We start from the raw sequence: 19,934 nt of genomic DNA, 5'->3' as shown, positions 1-19,934 counted from the left end.
CATATAACACTTTCATAAAACAGCCAAAAATGGATTATAGCTCAATGGAATGTATTATTCTTCCATTGAGCTATAATCCATTTTTGTATAGCTGGAGTAGAAAATATCCAAGCAATTTGAGAGGTTGATGGAGACTGAAGTTCGGCTATATTGTAGAAGTCAAAGATTCTATGTATATCTATTTGTGCATGGAAAAGTTTGTGTATAATTTGAAAAATTATTGTCACAAATGTGGGAATAGATAAAAATTCATTACTATGCAAGGGTGAGTTTGCTTTGACCTGTATATTAATGCAATGTACAGTATCTTCCTTCCAATGGCATCTGCAGCAACTTTCACTTCAACCCCGTCCCCTGTAATCTGGACCTCTTTTCTTCCTGGTTAAAGTGAGGAAGAGCTGGGTTTCAGTGATGGTGAATGAATTCCTGAGAGAAGAGAAGCTGCCTTCCTCTTTGAAGGAGACAGTGATGTGTCCCTTCTTAAGGAACCATTGCTCAACTCATATATACTAAATAAACTACTGACCTGTCTCCAACTCTTTCTGGGGGAAAAGAAAATTGTGGTGAAAATGCAAAAAGACTTGAATGAAACACATTATTTGGACCTGTTGCAATCCGGTTTTAGGCCTGGATACAGTACAGAGACAGCTCTTGGTGCACTTGGAGGGATCTGATTTGTGGTAGTGTACTCTTCTCGACAGCTTTTGATACCACTCATTGTTTATCCTTCTGAGTGGGGAACAGGGGTGGGATTCTATTTGGTTGGACTATAGAACCGGTTGTTATAATTCTGCTCAGTTTGAAGAACTGGCAAATCGTACCACTGGCTGGCCCCTCTCCTCCCCTCCCTGCCCACTCACTCTTTACTTGGCATGTACGCCATCCAACTTGCCTGCGTTAGCCTAATTTTTGGTAAGTTGCTATTTTTTTCTTTTCCCCCCCCAACCATCAGTTGTTCCGACTATCAGCTGTGCTGGGAGATTTAGATTAGCTAGAAAGCAGGAAATCGTTGGATTTCCTGCTTTCTATCTAACCTAAAAGCAGAGCTGAACCTTCCTTAGGACAGAAGCTTCTATTTTTCAGTGCAGACTCAGGTAGCAGATTGCAGAATGGTAGATCTCTGAGTGAATCTCTGTTTCTGGGAGCAACTCAATCTGCCTGCCTGCTTTGCCTGATTTTGAGTAAAAGTTGCTCTTTTGTTATAAAAAATTCAATATTTACATACATATTTACAATATTTACATACAAGCCATGCCCACCCAGTCACATGTCCACCAAGCCACACCCACAAATTAGGCCATGCCCACAGAACCGGTTGTTAAGAAATTTGAATCCCACCCCTGGTGGGGAATATGGTGTTGCCCTCGTTCTCCCCCAAATGCTGTCAGAGTATTGTCTGAGTGTCTGGAAGCTGCTTGGATCTGGAAGGGGAGGAACAGGGAGAAATTCACCAAGGCAGAATAGCATTGGGCTTGAAGGTCTGCTGATTCCAAAGAGATGCCATCTTTAGTTCTGAATATGATTTCATTTCCCATAATCACACTGATTTGTAATTTGGAGGTATCAGGTCCTGCTTGAAAGGCATCTTGTATATGGAGAGAAGTGGTTTATAGCTCTTCTTCTACACTGGGTGATGCCAAAATAACAATACATGCCTAGTGGTGATATCACATAAATGCTGCCTTCTTTTGTGTTCTGACAAAATATTTACTGTGTGCTGCTATACCAAGTTTATATTCTTTTGATGAGCATGAGTGCACCAAAGCTAATTGTCAATAGCCTCATTTATGTTCTCAGCCAAGGAAAAACATTGAAGAAATTGTTTCCTGGAGAAATATTTCTAACTTGGCCTTCTTATCATGTGATAATTCCATTTGTAAAACTCACTGGCAGAAAACAAGCTTTATTTTAAAAGAGGAAACAGCCTGCTTGATTTGCTGTGTCTGTCTCTCCATCTTCATCCCCCACCCCCACCCTGTGTGTGTAACTATGTAATGAAAATCATGTGGTACATTCTTGAGAGGAATATACACGAGGGGAAATAAAGGACATATTGACCTAGGGTGTCCCTCTTTGTAATCCTGAACATACTAATTTCTTTCTTACAGTCAGACCCATATTGAGGAGGCAAGACCACAGCTCCAAAAGCAGCTAGTGGTGGGTCAGTGGAAGCATCTTTCAGCAACTAACAGAGGGCAAGAGATACAGCTCCCAGAGCCTTCTGTCAAGAGCTTCACTGGTGGGGATGACACCCAGTCGGTGGCACAGTTGAACGTCTCCCGCTTGCGCAGCTCCTCGGTAGAAATCCGTGAGAAGGGCTCTGAGTTCCTGAAGGAGGAGCTCCGTAGAGCTCAGAAGGTAAGCATGAGGTTAAGAAGGGACGGAGAATTTGGCCACTAGTCCTAATCCCACCTGCTGGCAAGCATAATGCATATGCTCCGATGTTGCCTCTTCATAAGTCCGAAAGCTTCATCTGAATTGCTCACCAAGAAATATTGAGTTTTTGTCCATCTGCATTAGGAAATTGACATTTTGTACTGCCGCTCTGCTTGTCTTTAGGTGTTTGTGAGCTACATTGATTCCATTCTGTCCAAAGCTATTTCATATCAATTCATGGAGTAGACAGTTGCTGAGCAGGTAAAACTCTAGAATACTATTAGGAAATTAAAACAGAAAACCGGGTGATTTATGCTATTCCATTTTTTTCTGCTAGGTTTTTACTGTATAACATATGATTCCCCTCATACCCTGTAAGTTCATACATATATTATTTAAGCTCATTTCATATTACTGATTTTGGTGATTTTCTAAACTTGGATCAAATGTCTATTTCTTAACTTGGTTTCATGAATCTTATGCTTTACAGACTCCTTACTGCTTCCTATTCATAAATGATGATATATGTTCCTTTTGAAGCAGGGATCCTTATGTTGTAATGCTTCTATGTAGTTTGGACTGCAGAACAGACTGGCTACAAGACCAGGGTTTTCCATAACAAACTGGATCAGAACTGGAATTTGGGATGACACATTACGCTGTCTCGGCAAACAAGAATTCCAGTCTGTTGCTTCTCTAGATTCCAGACACTGCTTGACAGCTGGTTTTCTTTCCCTTCTTTCCTGCTCATATGATCTGGCTCTAGATCACAGCTGAGGACTTTGTATAGTCAGCTGAGAGTCTCATGTTGCCTTTGGTTGCCTGTTGGGAAGCCCAAATTAGGGCATGCTGTTTATTGGGTTTATTTTCTTTATGCTTTTCTTTATATTTGACAACCTGAAGTTGAACTGGTAGGAAAGTGAATATGGAGTTCTATATTTTCTAAGCTACGTGTCCAAGTCCAGCTTTTGCTGTTGCCTTCTTCAGTTAATATGATTTTAGGCAAAGAAGGCCCACTAAAAGTTGTGGTTGAGATTTGTAAAACTACTTTCAGTTTTACAGGGGTAGACAATTGTCGAAAGGCTTCAGTGTATGGTAGATCTGTGTGTGCATAAGTGTGTATTTGTGTCTATCTGTCTCTCTCTCCTTCCCTCCCTCCCTCCCTCCCCCCATCTCTGTGTGTAAAGTAGAATGATTATAGAGAATCATTATATCTTGTGTTTTATCTCTGCAGGAATTAAAGTTGAAGGATGAAGAATGTGAGAGACTTTCCAAAGTCAGGGAACAGCTGGAGCAGGAACTGGAAGAGCTGACAGCAAGCTTATTTGAGGTACTGCACTTTCTTAACTTGAGCTTGGCATCCAAATCCTAAAGGTAATGGTGTGAATCCTTTAGAAACCAAGTCCAAAGTTGAGCTTAAGAAATCGGTGTACATCTTTGAAGACATCTCTTTGGATACTAGAATCCACGCATCTCTTCTCACCCACAAAGTATGCTCTGATATACTTTGCAAGCTGTTCTTGTTGAAAGAACAGAATTCTATGTTGGGGGTTTTTTGGACTGTATTCTTTCAGATTATGCATGTTTTAATAATTGACCATTAACATTTGGATCCAGGTGATTTCCTAGAGCTGTACTTCATATTTTCAGGAAAGCTTTACTGTGTAGGACCAGTAACGCTCATATTCCACTGGAAGAAATTAGATCCAACAAAAGTCACACCGTGTTGTTTCTTTGATTATGTAGGCCAGCACCAACAGGAACTGGGTGTTTGCATAAGAGCACTTTCTCCTCAGTTAGCAGAGCAACCATTTCTCTTTTCCTAAAGTCAGCAGAATCTGAGCTGGTGCATTTTCTGTCTCATTACCCTGATGTGTTGTAGTCCTCACAGGAATGGAAATTTCTCATTTTGTATGGATGCATAGCCTTTCTCTGGGGGATGAGGCTATTCATCCATGGCCTTGGGTCAGAGAAGTGTGCAATCATTCTCTTGCCATTGAACATTAGCTAGAGATGAGTGAGGAATTTACTCAGGTCCCATATTTCAGGGAATTTATCCAATTTTATCTTTCTGAATTTTTATGTAAACTGAAATGCTGAAATCTGAATTTTATGAGCCACTTGGAACTAAAACAAAAGGGGGAGATGTACACAAAAATTTGTGTGTTTTTTTTTTAAATCAAAAATGCAAACTGGTACAGAATTAGGCCTAATTCACTCAGGCTGGAAAAATGAGAAATGAAATATAATCTAAGTGGATTTGCCCTAATTTTGAGCGAACCTGAGAGTGGTTGGGTTCTGCATTCCACATCTAATTCAGATAGTCTTCCTTAACAACCACATTTAGGACAAGTAATTCTGTAGCAAGGGGACACAATCTTTAAGTGAAATATCATCTGTCTTACATCAGCACCACTGTGGACATCAAGTGAATGTACAGTGTCATGTGACTGCATCTTGCAACTTACTGCTGGCTTCCCCATTGCTTTTGCTCGTCAGAAACTGACTATGAAGGTTATAAATGGGAATTACATAACCATAGAAAGTTGTGACTGTTGTAAGTTTAAGGACCAGTCATAAACCTATTTTTCAGTACTGTCATAAGTTTGAACAAATGCTAAGTAGGGCAGTCAATATCTGACCACTGCTTGTATGTAAGTGTGGGGTGGAGGGGAGTTTGTTCTCTCTTGTTTGCAAGATCATATTGACTGAAGATACTCCAGGATAAGACAAGTGAATAATATTCACCTTTATGGCTCCAGGTGAATACTAAATGTAAATTGAATACTGAATGCCTTGTTTACTTTTAGTTTGCTTTTAAGAATATTATGTTGTGCTCTTTCAAACACATTCTCAAGGAATATTACGAAAATAAAAATAAAACAAGCAGGAGGAATTCCACATATTATAAAAGTAGTTTAAAATTGCCAGTCAAACATGAAGCTCTTTGTGGCCTTGCACACTCAAAATCATGTGAGGACCTATTATTATTTTTTTTGTATTGGTGAATTAGGATTGGCAGTGACCTTACAGCTAAGAGGATTTATATCAGCCCTATCCTCTCAAAATTCCAAAGTATTCTATGGCAGCCCCATTTCGAGCTGATAAATAAAAGATGTGTCTCAGTCCAGTATTTTTTAAATATAAATCTCATATTTAAAATACAGATAGCCCTCAACTTACAACCACAACTGAGCCCAACATTTATGTTGTTAAGTGAGAAATTTGTTAAGTGACTTTTGCCCCATTTTACAATTTTTCTTGCCACATTTGTTAAGCGAATCACTGAAGTTGTTAAATTAGCTATATGGTTGTTAAGTGAATCTGGCTTCCCCATTGACTTTGCTAATTGGAAGGCTGCAAAAGGTGATCACATGACCCTGCAACTGTCATAAATATGAACCAGTTGTCAAGCATGTCAAATGTAAATCACATGACCATTGGGATGCTGCCATGGTCAAACGTGTGAATAATAGTGATAAGTCACTTTTTTTCAGTGCCGTTGTAAATTTGAAGGGTCACTAAATGAACTCTTGTAAGTCGAGGACTACCTGTATTGGTGGCATTTTGATTGCCAGGAAGAAAAAGATCCTGAGAAGAGGAAATGTCACCTTAGAACATCCAGTACATGTTTCTAGCAGGGGAGGAGAAAATGCTGTTTTGTATGGTTATCATACCTGGTCTTTCCACTGCTTTTTATTGCAAACCACCTGTATAGCTATCACCAATTTGTAGTACATAAAAGTGACAGATATGCAGATGGAAGAGAAACCGCGAAAATAGGCTTGTGGAGAAGAAATTGGATGGAATTTCCCCCCCAAAAAAATCACGATTTAATCTCAATATTCCAACTTTCTATGTTGGCTGCACTCATTTTCCCCATTACCCTTTCCTCATGAAGTCTGCAAGAGTTCTGCATTCGGCAAGATTCACCTGTCCACATTGATCCCAAGAAAAGACTGTGCGCTTCTGCTGTGTGTGATTAAACATTCCTTATTTTAATGTGCCCTATGCACCATGTGTCTGTGTTGGTTCTTATGGGTGGCAGTTTGGGAAAAGACAGTTGGGCCTCTCTTCCATTTTCTTTAAAAATTGTTCTTGTCATTTTTGAGAACCTGATTGCCTTGGACAAAAGTATCCTTTTGCTTTCTTCTATCTGCTGTAGGAAGCCCACAAAATGGTCCGGGAGGCAAACACCAAGCAAGCGGCCTCAGAGAAGCAGCTGAGGGAGGCGCAAGGGAAGGTGAAGAAATCCATTTCATACGTTGCCTCTATCTGTACAACCATGGTGATCACAAGACCATATCTACTAAGCATATCTCAAAGTCCATGAGCCTGATGCTGAAAGGGAATCTTTTAGATATGGGCTCCCCTCATGATCTGGGTAGCAAACCTGCTTGTACTAGTTCTCAACTGTGTGGGGAGTGTGCGTATGCATACAGAAGTTCTGGAGCAGGTTTTTCTTTCAGATGTAAAGGTAGTGGGAGCCACTTAGGTGTAAAATATCTATTGCGGCTCCTTTCTCGTTCCTGGTTGGAGGCAACAGGTTAAAAAAAAAAAGGCCTTTTTATGTGGCAGAGTAGTCCAAATCAAGCTGTTGCACAGGAGCAGGAATCGAACCATACAAAAATGCTTCTGAGGTGTATTTTTCAAATGTGTTGTCAATCTGTGGCCTCCACGCTGATAACTGTAACAAAGCCCAAGCCGATGGGACACGGTTCCTCTCAGTGAAGGCTCATGGGAATTGATGATAAAGCAATAAAAAAGAATGCAGGAGGGTTGTAATAACTTCAGAAAACTGAAAACCAAACCGCTAAACATAAATGCACTGCAATCAAAAAGAGAAATCCTCTATAAAGTCAGAGACCTGAATTTTGCTGAAGCAGGAGACTTGGCTCTAGGTGTCTGAAAACCCATGTCATTTCACATGTTTTAGAAAAGGTTTTCCATGCAATTCTGGAAGTTCCAGTTCAGAAACAAATCCTGATGAGTTTACTGGGGTTTGTTTCCAAGGAAGGGAGGGGAGGGTTGTAGCCTTAGTAGGCATGAGCAAGATCATAAATAGGTGGCTTGATACCAGAAAGAGGCCTATGGCTTGATACCAGAAAGAGTTCAGAGAGTATTCAGAAGGCAAAGAAGATACAAGACAAACATGTTCTGCCTGCTGAAATGGACACCTATTTAGCAGCTACGGGAAGTCCTCGACTTACAACAGGTTGCTTAGTGACCGTTCAGTTACAACAGACCCTCGAAAAAGCTATTTGTGACCTAGATTTGAAGTTAAAATGTCCGCCCCCCACGTGATTGCATTTTGGGTGCTCAGCAACTGGCCTGCATTTACAGTCATATGCAGCATTCCGTGATCACCTGACCATGATTTATGACATTTTTGCCGGAAACTGGTGTTTATTTCCTGTTTGAGGTAAAAAAAAAAAAACACTCCATAACGAACAATGGGTTTGCTTAACTATGCTTAACAGCATTCACTTAATGACCACTACAAAAAGTCTTCAAATGGGACACAGCCACCTGATGACTTGCTTAACAACCATCACAACTTGGTTAACAACAACTTGTGACTGAAATTGCACACCAAATTATAGCCATAAATCAAGGACTACCAGTATACATTCAGAAACAATCCCTGCAAAAACAACAATAACAAACAAAGAAGGACCAAGTAGCATAATGTAGTAAATACATTGCCTCAAGGAACTGGATAAAGCCGAGCTGTTAGATCCATTGTGAGATTTCTGTTAATATCAACACTTTATCCTAATCTTCATCCCCAAACTATCCACGGTAACTGAAGCCAATTAGGTTTCATCCCATTCTCTGGAGGAGCAGAAAATGTCTTTGCTTCCAGCATGAGAAACCTTCAGGTATTTGAAGAGTCTTGTTCAACCAGTTTGTGCAGGAGAGGGGGCACCAGAGATCAGTGATACATCACTAATACTTCAGCTTCCACAATCCCTTTTTGGATGACTTTAGAAGAACTTGCTGAACTCGAACTTCTTGTATATTCAAAAATTCAAGAGAGGCACAGCAAAGGATGGGATTGAAAGGGTTTTGTAGCTGTGAACTACAGAAAAAAGCCACCATTTTGATGTGATTATAGCGCCATCTGTTGGCAGAGCTGAAGCAAATCACCTGAAAGATTTTGTGTTAGATGCTTTACCCAACCATCATGTGAGAAATATAGGTAGTCCTTGATTTACAACCACAATTTCTGTTGCTAAGCGAGACAGTTGTGAGTTTGCACCATTTTACAACCTTTCTTGCCACAGTTGTTAAGTGAACCACTACAGTTAGTAACCCGGTTGTTAAGTGAATCTGCCTTCCCCATTGACTTTCCTTGTTGAAAGGTCACAAAAAGGTGATCACAAAATCCCAGGATACTGCAACCAGCACAAATACATGCCAGTTACAAGCATCTGAATTTTGATCCCATGACCACGGGGATTCTGCAACAGTTGTGAATGTGAAAAACGGCCATAAGTCACTTTTTTCAACATTGTTATAACTTTGAACAGTCACTAAGCAAACAGCTATAAGTTGAGGACTACCTGTGGCCTTCTTTACATGAACCAGCATTTGTATAAATATTTTTGCCAGTACTTGTATAAATAAAATTATGCACCAAGAAAACCAGGTATGTAGGTAACTAATATATGCAAATATGTATGTGTTCTTTCCTATTTAATACTTTTGGTAGTTACGATGTACAGGGAAAAATCTTTGTAAAGCTTATATACTTAACATTTGGGGATTGTGCAGGGAAATAAGAATAAAAACATGTAATTGAAAGCTAGGTAGCTTCTGAACTGAACTTCTTCGTTTGCTTCAAAGAAGAGCCACGACTGATTGGCTTCATGACCCATTAAATGTTCTCCTGGACATGGCATAATCCTGGGACCAAGTTCTCTGCTGATCATTGCTGATGGCTCTTGGTCTCTCATCAGATTGACATGCTGCAAGCAGAGGTGACAGCCTTGAAGACGCTAGTCATAACGTCAACTCCTTCCTCGCCAAATCGGGAGTTGCACCCACAACTTCAGAGCCCCACCAAAACAGCCTTCAGAAAGGGACATGGACGCAACAAGAGCACCAGTAGCACCGGTGCAACGACAGTTGCTGGCCAGAGTGCACCCCAGGAATCAGTCAACAGCGAATTCAAAGAGGTGGGTAAATGTGATCGATCAGCCTGTAGCTTGAGGCTCTGGGAGGAAGCACAATATTATCAGCCATGCTGTGTTGTGTGTGTGAAAAGGGGAAACGCAGTAAGGGCAGGGATCTAGTGGAAAAGTGTTTTATCTAGTGGAAAAGTCTTGTTTTACACAACCTGCTTCGTTGCAGAAAGTGTTGAGGAACCTTTCATTTGACCTCTTTTGATTAATTCCTTGATTCTGGTTGGGTTCTTTTGATATACTAAATCAGAGTCAAAGAAATAAGCAGTAATGATCATGTATGACTACGCATGAATGAGCTTAAATATAACGAATCAAACACGAGAAGCCTCTTGTTTGATCAAGTCTTGTAGGTTTTAGCCATGTTGGACCAGAGTTCCCAATATTGCTGGGGACAGGTAATTTGGGAATTCTGGGAGTTGCAGTCCCAGTACATGTGGATTAGACCAGAATTAGATAGGGTGGCCATCTTTATGTACCTTCTGGGGTGGGATATTTGTGCCCAAGTTCTTTTGTGACTGAGGTCGTATTCTTTCTAATCTTCTGTCCCTCTCACACCATTTTCCTTTCTCTCCTTGTCTTTCTCCTCTTTCCCCCTCCTCTCTGCCCTTATCACCTATCTGTCTTGCTCTCCCATTCCTTAAAGTCTGGGGTACCCACTCTCCTCTCCCTGCTGCTCTGTATCGTCCCTGCGAAGGCGATCCACATCACCTATGAGCCAGGCTGGCGGTTCCTGGCAGCAGACTCTCCTTTCTCCTCTTCTCTCTCGCGGCAGGTAATTTCTCTTAGAGTGGGGTGAAATAGAATAGCTCTGCCAACAAAATTGCTTTGCTGGTGAAGGTGGTCATCAAATCTGAGGGAAGCGGTTCTATCTTCTGTACAGATAGTAAAGAGACATGTCCTCCTTTTCATGTTGGCTAGATTCATTATCCATAGCAGTTGTTGCCAGAAAGGGAGGGACTGCAACATCAAGACTGGTTAAAAAAAAAATCTGGATAGTTGCAATCCCAATCAGTCTAGCTGTGGAAACTGGTTTCACTTATCTTGAGGAAGGATCAGTTCTGTCAACAAGAAATACTTTTTGGATGTACTTTTAACACTTCCCCCTGTTCAGTTTTTTATTTAATACTATCAGTCCTTTATGTGCGTGTTTTTCCCCTCTAAATGTCTCCCCCCTTCTCCCATATGGGTGCTCTGAAGTGGTTTCCTGGTCTTAGGTGAGCAGTCCCTGTAGCTTAATGCTTCTACATTGTCAGTAGAGACTTTTCCTTCAGGCTGGAGAGCTGCATTCACTGCTACATTCTTTTCACAGTCTTTGGCGTGTTTGTGTGCTGCTTTTTAAAAATATGTATGGACAGGAGAGTAAGAAAAAAATCTTCCTCAAAATATTCCAATATTGGAATCTTTTATAAGCTTTTTTTTTAACGCAACTAGAGATGTCAGAAGTCAGTTATTTTTTATAATCATGGTTATCCTGTTGTGGAACTTTCTAACCCTCCAACATTTGGAAGACAACATACTGGGGAAGTTTGGCGGCTTTCTGAAAACCTGGAGGTACTCACAGGTTTTGAGGATTGCCTTTATTTAAAGAAGAAACCTAAAGGCACCAAAGTTTGAAGATTTTGAGAATTGCCTTATTTAAAACAGAAGTGTGGAACTATGGGCCCTTTATGACTTGTGGACTTTAACTCCCAGAATTCCTGAACCAGCCTGGCTCAGGAATCCTGGGAGTTAAAAGTCCACAAGTCATAAAAGGACCATAGTTCCCCACCCCTGATTTAAAACAAAGGTCTTGTCTACAGCCATGGCAGTTCCGTGGGCCAGGTTGAGAAACCGAAATTCCAAGAACAGATATTTTCCACAAATCAAATATGAGCTGCTAACTTATTTACCTTTGGAAAGGAGAACTCACAAATTTATGGAAGACTGGATGGTCAGTGGACACCAGTCATGATTGCTGCATATACTATGTCCAATTTTGGAATCAGAAATCCCAAATGTTTAGCAATTGCTAAAAGCAAAATTAGGAGGGGGTTCTGCAATTCTGTCCTTATTTGCCTTGGGTTTCCCAAAGGCACCAGTACACCTTTCTGGGAGTAATCCACATTCAAGACTTGATTCATTACAGAATGTTTTAAATATTTTTTATTCTTAAGGGGTGGTTACAAAAACCAAGCAGTGATGTTTTCTCTGTTGGCCTGGCCTGCCTGCTAATGCAAAACCATGGGTACCTGGTCTTCTTTACTTGCTTGGTTAAATATTTATTTATTTACATCTTGGCTTACTTCTTTGACAGATAAATTTAGTGCCACCCCAATTGAAAAGACTCTCTGATCTTGTGAGTTTTCTCCCTGCCATGTGGATACATGGCTAGAAGAAAAGACTCATTGCATCCTGCCTTTCCTACTTAGCATGCCCTATTTTGTAACAGCCAAAGTCTTCAGGACATAGAATGCTTCAACTATGAGTTGTTTTTGAAATTGGGCCTTTATTCAACCCAACCAAGTAGCCGTGCAATCTTTTTTTGGGGGGGGAAACCACATTTTTTTTCAACTTTGATGAAGGGATGCTTGCTTGCTGGGATCAGAAATGAATTCTTTTTTGGTGAAGGGGGGAGGCAATTAAGCTGCTTCTTTTCATGGGAAAACCATGCGCACAGTTATCTCCCTATTCAGTGGTACAAAGATGTGTGATTTAAAATGCAAATCACTTGTTTGGAAGAGCTTAATATTCATATTGTCAATAGTAATAAAGTTATAGGAGAATTTACAGTCGAGCTATCTTAAGGTTTTTCTGCCCTTCTTCTGGACCTGTTGGAAGCAGCTGATTTGTCATAAAGAGAAGCAGGAGTTTTTGCTGAGGCCCCACCCTCTCTGTCATTGGCATACTGCTTGAGCATGAATGCAGATCACAGTCCATGCGAGGCTGCTTCCCCATGGAGAAGACGGAACTGATCTTCACCTCTGATAGGGCATGTAAGCCTCTGTATGTTCAAAAATGTACAGACTAATAACTGATGTTCCCTTTGGTTCCCTTATTGGGGTTCTACTACTGATGGAGGTTACATTGTCTCCTGAGCAGTGGTGGAATTCAAACAGTTTTACTACTGGTTCTGTGGACGTGGCTTGTGGGCATAGTGTGGCTTGGTGGGCGTGGCTTGGTGGGTGTGGCAGGGGAAGGATACTGTAAAATCCCCATTCCCACCCCACTCCAGGGGATGGATACTGCAAAATCCCATTTCCTCCTCACCCCACTAACCTGCTTTTCAGCTCTGTTCTCCTGTGCAGGGCAACAAAAGAAGACCCAGCTGATCAGCTGGGACTCGGGAGGCAGAAAATAGATGGTGTCGAGGCCAGTCAGAGGTGGTATTTGCTGGTTCTCCAAACTACTCAAAATTTCCGCTACCAGTTCTCCAGAACTGGTCAGACCTGCTGAATACCACCTCTGCTCCTGAGGATGCTCTCTTTGTCATGCCCTTTCTGCAGTAACCACAGCAGGAGGCAGAACCACCTATTGCTGGCACATAAGTCACATTTTACTTCCTTGCCTCATCATCTGCTTAATAGGACATACACTGGAAAAACGTTCTGGTTTTTGTAAGGGAATATCTACTTCCTTCTTTGTGTCTGTGTATCTCTGTGTGTATGTTTTTCTCTCCTTAGTTTTCTTCAATAGACTTCTGTTTCGTGGTTTTCTGTCGCTGCAGGTGGATTCCATCTTGTTTGCAGAATTTCAGGCTTGGAAGGAGTCTCCAACATTGGATAAATTGTGTCCTTTTCTCAAGAGGATTTACCATGAAGATGTAGGCCCTTGCCTGGACTTCACCAAGCATGAAGTCAGTTTAAGATGAGTTGTTCAGAGATTTCTGAGAGATGGAGGTGCTCCTTCTTTGTTGATGTAATTCCTTGTATTTGTTTTCTTTGCTGTAGCTTTCAGAGCTGGTTCAGGCAGCTGTGGAGCAGAACACCCTTACCATTGAACCAGTGGCTACCCAGGCATTGCCTGTAGTGAAGGTGGCAGCCATTGAATGCGGTGGACCAAAGTAAGATCATAACAGCTGTCCAGCTGCTTTTTTTAAAAACTCCTGCTCTTCTTCCACAGATGCACCATTAGCTTCTAACATGCTACATTACCAATTGCCTTTCTGAAACAAGGTCTTCTATTTAGTTGTTTACGGAATTTGTTTTATTGCACCATTGTGTATCCTTCCTTTCAATTTGTACTGCTTGGCCCACAAAATCCAGAAGAGAAAGCAAAGGAGAGAAGGGATCAGTAATAGGAGAATCAGATTACATGAATGTACAAAAGTATAAATATTATTAGCAACAATCAGCAGTTCTAATGGATCTAAATTTAGCTAGGTACTACAAACTTGAAAATTGTTTTATGCTGATGCAAAGTAAGAACTTGACTGAAGGGATGCTTGTCTTCCAGGTATGGAAATTGGACATTAAGGGAGCCTGAGAGATATGATTAAATATTGTTGATGGTTATCCTCAACTACCACTTTGTGAGAGAATATGATTTGATCTCTATGTCTACTATTTGTACAGAACTCTGGGCAAAGGGTTTAAACTGCCTGGAGTTGTCAAATTGCTTTCTCCCATTAGACTGCATGGCTGATAAGGTGGTTCATCTGCTGTGCAATCCCCCCTCCCATTGGCATCAGTGCAAGGTGGCCCACAAGAAAGGGCACTTGGTTACTTTAGACCCAAGTGGTATGGTCAGTCTGCAGGGCTGGAAATAACTTATCCTTGAGACAGATATTCTCTGTGCCCCATTTAAACTTTAGGGATAGTGTAGTCCAGAATTCTGCTACTCCGAGTTTGTTCTTGTCGGTTTCTTGGTAGGTATAGGATGTGCATTGATGATGTTACCTAGTTAGGGTAATGAAACGTCTTCAAGAAAACAAGCAAGCTCAGAGAGCACTAAAGCCCCCTCATATAGGATTATAGCATAAATAATTTAGATGTTAATCTTCCCTCACTTTGAGCTGTGCTTTCTACACGCACACCACCATTAGTCCAAGAAGAATGAATGTTGCCATTTCTAGCCTAATCCTAGTTTCAACTTCTTATTTCTTCTCACAGTGGGTTCCGGTCCCAAATTATAACGTAAGTTTTTTTTTAAGCCAGTGAAAAGGTATTTACTCCATTATTAATAAGCTACTAACTCAAGTTGTTACTAACAGCTTTGTAATTAGTGTTGTCAAAATAATAAGCATTCAGGATGCTGACAGGGTACCATATAATCTTCAATTACAACTGTCTTTGAAATAGTTCTTTATTCCTGCACTTCTGGGTATATAATCCCAGAGGGGTATTTTTGTCTACTAACTGTCAACTTTCTCCTGTAATATTAACTCTACTTGGTTTTCTGTGTTCCTGGTTACCTCCCAAATCTTGCAGCTAGACTTTTTCAAAGGTCAAATTTTAATGCAAGAAATTTTGAATTGCCTACAGGTGACTTAATAGTAATAGATTCTTTTCTTTTCTCTTTTTTAAATTAAATTACTTATAAATCTACAGAAGGAAGAAAAACAAGATGCAACAACTTCAAATATTCTACACTGCTGATCTTCATAATAATTTGAGTTCATTTACTGGAAAATAGGAAGAGGTGATAGAATGGAGGCAGAATATTTGTAAATGCATCTTTATGATTTTTCCATTTCTCAATATTTTTATTTCTAGTAAAGCCAAATTCCAAAACTTTCTGCAACCTCTATAGGAGCAACACCTTTTGAGACTGAATGCCCCAAATGTACTTTTCAAACAAGCTACAAATAGCAAGTTTTGAATCAACAAAGTTTGATTCAACAGAAGTACTCATTACCCTCCAAGGTTAAAAACAAGAAGCAGGAGGTCTGTACAAAGACAATCACGCTGGAGAATTCTGGGAGTTGAAAAACACCGATTTAGATCGTTCAGTTTTAGCTGACAGAATAGGAAGATCTCCTCCCAGGATATAACAATCCCTAATACGAAGTTGACAAATTTACCCTCCACTTCTAAGAATTGTAAATTGAACTGAATTGAACTGAGTTGAGTTGAACTTCTTTGCTAATAAGTATGCTTAGCTTTATAGCCTTAATACCTTTTAGGATAAATTCATAGTATGGAGAATAACTAAAAAAAAATGACAACATACTGTGGAACCCTTTAATAGGATGCAAAAATGAAGGTCTTTTCTTGGGTTTGCATTCTGGTGACCAGCATCATGTTTTGTTCCCTTTAGTCAAGGCCTCTAGATGACATCCTGCTTAACTCTTTCCACTCCCACCTCCCTTTTTATAGGAAATGCGCTCTGAGCGGCCTGTCCCGAGCCTGTAAGCATCGTATCAAACTGGGGGATTCTGGGAATTATTACTATATTTCCCCTTCCTGCAGGGCCAGGGTAAGTTCTTATTAGTAAAGCGCCTAGCAGAAAATAATCTAATCTTTATCTGGGCACTATAAATGTGAATACATGCAGAACAATTGGGTTCAGCTTCATCTATGCCTTTTTAGGTATCTTGCATCTGATGCCATCAGAGTAATTTATCATCTTAAAGACAGAAGAGTTTACTATTGTCTGTGCTATTCGGTATGTTTTCTGTAAACGTTTCTAAATGTGCTTATAAACAGGTGTAATGTTTGTTCTCTCTTTCAGATTACAGCCGTATGCAACTTCTTCACTTACATTCGGTACATTCAGCAGGGACTGGTGAGACAAGATGGTAAGAATTCCCTTCTTTTTCATCTCTTTTGAGATGTGCAAGTTGGGCTCTTCCCTTTGTAGCTAATTCACAAGGTGCACAGCAAACATACGAGATTACAAATGGCACCACCAAATCATTCCAAGCATTTTGGACATTTCATAAGGGAACATTCGAGAGATAATTTTTCTCCCCCACCCCATTGTAAATGTTACCCAAAGCAGGTAGAAAATAAAGGTAATTTAGCTGAACTAATGTTACATTACCTGAACTAATTTAGATAATCTAGTGTATAATGGATTTAAAAGTTCATGTGCATACAATCAAACCCCAAACTCCAGAAATAAGTTCAAGAAGGTATATGTGATGTTAAGATCCAAATTGGGATTTGAACTTTGCATAATTTAGACTATTTTTAAGATAGCATTTTAATTAAAAATCGGTAGGGTTTCAACATACAGGTGCCTTCCATTCAGTGAGAAGATAAATATGTGGTTATCTTGGGCAGAAGGAATAACCTTGTGAACAGGAAGAAGAGCCACAACTAAGTTGCTTGGATAAAAGAAATCTGAATCCAGAGCAGAAATGTAATTTGAGAAAGTGAAGGGCTGATGGTGGTGGAAAAAGAAGACATCATACTGTTAAGCAAAGGACAATGGTAACACAACACACACACACACCGTCCGTCCCCCTGGCCGCCTTTTGGTCCATAGAGAAATAGCCATTATTGTAGGTCAAGGATCTTGCTTTTGTGTTAGTGGAAAGAGATGCTACACATCAATTCCTCTACCTTCATATTTTAGCAAATATTGCCAAAATATGAAGTGGCTCTTCCAAATGGAAGGGATAGGTTCCTCAAATGATTCTCATGACTCCTGATCATTTGGCTGTGCTGGCTGAGCTGATGAACATTGAGCTCCGGAGAGCACTACTCAGGAGTTGGGGAAGTTAGCATAGAGCAAACAAGTTTGCCTTCTGCTACAACGATTTCTCATTTGCTTCTCTGTTTAATCTTTTTCTTTTCCTTTAACCCACAGTGGAATTGATGTATTGGGAAGTTATGAGGCTTCGGAAGGAAATGTCCATTGCTAAACTGGGCTTTTATCCCAGCGAGATGTAAATGGAAGATGATGATCAGGAAGGATTTTTGCCTTCAGTTATTCTGTGGACATCCAGAAAATCGAGGACAGAATGTCTGCTCATTCAAGATGGCACAATATTAATGGAAAATGTAAGAAGCACAAGCACATCCTGTTGAGTGACAGCCCCAGTTTCTTGAGAGCACCTACCCCAGGCATTTTTACCGAGTGAATATGAGCTCTCTGGCATTATGGAATGAGGCCATGTTGGAACTCCTTCCTTTTTTCTATGCATTCCTCCTCAGCCAGTATATAATACTCTACTTAAAAGCCACTCTATATACACACATGTTAAAAATATTCCTGAGGCCTCGGCTGGACCTTGGGCTCATTATCTGCTTGCCACTCTGAAATCTAAATGCTGTTGGTCACTGCTGCATTGAGGATAGATAGATAAACGACTGCTCTAGCTTTCCAAAGGCTGAAAACAGCCTTCCTTGAGAGCTGTAAGGTGCAGATTCCTCCAGCATTTCTTAGGAGCTTGAAAGGGGTAGCTGGGAAAGGTTTTGCTTTTGTTTCCAATTGTAGCTCAGGGTTTTCTTTTGAGGGATCCATGGACCCTTTTTGCCACACTCTGCACACTGGTATTAAAGGCACTCCTTATCAAAAACCCCACTCATGATGGAAGGTAGGGGAAATGATCTAATGGATCGCCACTCATGACCAATGGACTTATTTTTTATGCCACAGACATTCTAGAACAAGCTCTTCCCACCTGAAATAATTTCTTCCAAGGCTTCTTCAACTGCGCTTGGTTGCATTCAACATACTAGTCATTAGTCCGTTGCCATGAACTTCCTTAGTCCACCCACATTTCTGCTGTATTCCTGGTTTCTCATTTAGAGGCTTGCATCTGGCTAAGTATTTTCTAAACTTAAACTCCCCCTGGCTTTATTCACATCCAGAGATTGACCTCAGAGACTGAATTTTCTAGCAAGTCATTAGAAGTTACACACATTCTGCAGTTTTTAAAAAGTGGGGGCTATTTGGATTTAATTAGTGAAACTTCAGTTTTGATGCTACAAGTATTGAGGAGGATCTCTTTTGTTTGTATTTTAGGGTATACTTAAAAGTAGATATTTAATTTTTAATTCAACTATCTAGATGACCTGTTGGGTGTTAATAAAATGAAAATGCCTCTCATTTTATCTGGTTAAAGAAGGAAACAGCTTTTCCTTTTGGAAAATATTTTGAAACTTCTGAGAACAACTGATACAGGCTTCCTAGAAGACATAATTTCCCTTGGTAGCCATTCTCTCCTACTTTCAGGCCAAGTGGTTTAGTTGGTGGTCACTCATTGCACTTGCTTTTAGCTTCCATCATGAATAACGACAATGAGAATCAGGTTTGGTTGGTAATCCATGAATTCACAAAGCCTCTACAACCAGAGCCTGCTGCATGGATGAATTTAACTGATCAATTCAGTTGGTGTTACTGAGGGATTGTTCCATTGGTTCCATTGGGCATGTACACCTGGTTGGCAGCAGAATTTTGCATACATTGTGGCTTCCTTTTGTCTCCTTATGATTGTACCCTCGTCCTGGATCTGTGTGGACTTTACCAGATTTTCAACTCTACCATCACAAGAGGAGGAAGCCAGAACATGACACAGTGGCTAGAGGTTATCAACTGATCATTGACGGGGTTGTTGGGATTATGTTCTGAATGTGATGTGAAGCCACATCTGACAGTTGCCTGTAATCACTGAATTGGACACTATCATTTCTATTCTTGGGGAAGTAATGTTTTCTTCAGTTTGCCTTGAAATTAATTGGTTGACTTTACTAATATGTTGTTTATGAGCAATAGAGCAAGCACTCTTTGGGGTGTTACTGGAAGTTATTGACTTGGGAGTGTTGGATAGTGTTGCATATCAAACAGTATTTTCTTGACCTAGTTGTTGGAGTGGAACTGAAGATCCCCCATTGCTTTGTTGTTCACTATCCCCTGGCTACTATCCTAATCATTTATAGTTCCACTTGAGGGCTAAAGATTGTATACATTTATACAGCAGTCAGAAACTTGTAGAAATTGTGACTGCCTTACGAGACAATCCAGTTTGTTCATTGAAAGGAGATTTAGCATTGTTTTGAGTACAAAATGAACTGTTGTGAAGAAGTTGAAATTTCATCTGCAAAAAATATTTCTTACATCAAATTCACTTCAAAGGCCTACAGTTTATTTCACACTGGCTGGAAGTTTTGCACTGTCATTATTTACTTATCAATATCTGGTCCTATAAGAGATGAAGGAAATGATTAGATCAAGGTGGCTTTGCTAGCTGCCAGTTTTCCCAAATTACAAGAATTGGTTGCCAGAAAAGAAAAGCATATTACAGCAGCTTTGAATATTTTCTCCTGGTTGCATTATTATCTCTTCCTTACTTCTATGTTCCTATTCTAATAACATATCCTGATTTCTATTTAATAAATAGACTCCAGTGTTGACATGAAGCTGGTTCTTATTGCCATTGGACTGATTTCTTTTGAAGTCTGCATGTATTCCAGTAATAAAATAAACAAGGCATTACAAGCA

The 19,934-nt window shown here is 40.2% G+C and overlaps 1 protein-coding gene across 10 annotated transcripts in view; it reads left to right on the top strand.

Moving 5' to 3' along the window:
- RAB3IL1 (RAB3A interacting protein like 1) overlaps positions 1-19,934 on the top strand; it is a 33,188-nt gene extending 13,254 nt beyond the window's left edge. For 2 of the 10 annotated variants that reach the window (XM_026686311.2, XM_087950650.1), the window contains exons 2-10: positions 2,109-2,358; positions 3,611-3,706; positions 6,542-6,619; positions 9,339-9,557; positions 13,270-13,398; positions 13,493-13,605; positions 15,860-15,959; positions 16,215-16,281; positions 17,298-19,934. In XM_026686311.2, coding sequence (XP_026542096.1) covers positions 2,109-2,358; positions 3,611-3,706; positions 6,542-6,619; positions 9,339-9,557; positions 13,270-13,398; positions 13,493-13,605; positions 15,860-15,959; positions 16,215-16,281; positions 17,298-17,380 — 1,135 coding nt within the window. In that variant the 3' untranslated portion in view covers positions 17,381-19,934. Of the gene's footprint in view, positions 1-2,108; positions 2,359-3,610; positions 3,707-6,277; positions 6,351-6,541; positions 6,620-9,338; positions 9,558-10,209; positions 10,339-13,269; positions 13,399-13,492; positions 13,606-14,653; positions 14,678-15,859; positions 15,960-16,214; positions 16,282-17,297 lie in introns of all 10 variants that reach the window. The other 8 variants (XM_087950647.1, XM_087950645.1, XM_026686310.2 and 5 more) reach the window with 8 other exon arrangements.

The sequence above is a fragment of the Notechis scutatus genome, chromosome 1 (assembly GCF_049901735.1).
Source record: "Notechis scutatus isolate UNSWTSFEM ecotype Mainland chromosome 1, rNotScu1.2, whole genome shotgun sequence".
Taxonomy (NCBI): domain Eukaryota; kingdom Metazoa; phylum Chordata; class Lepidosauria; order Squamata; family Elapidae; genus Notechis; species Notechis scutatus.
The sequence above is the reverse complement of the archived record's forward strand: the minus strand, read 5'-3'. Positions and strand labels throughout refer to the sequence as shown.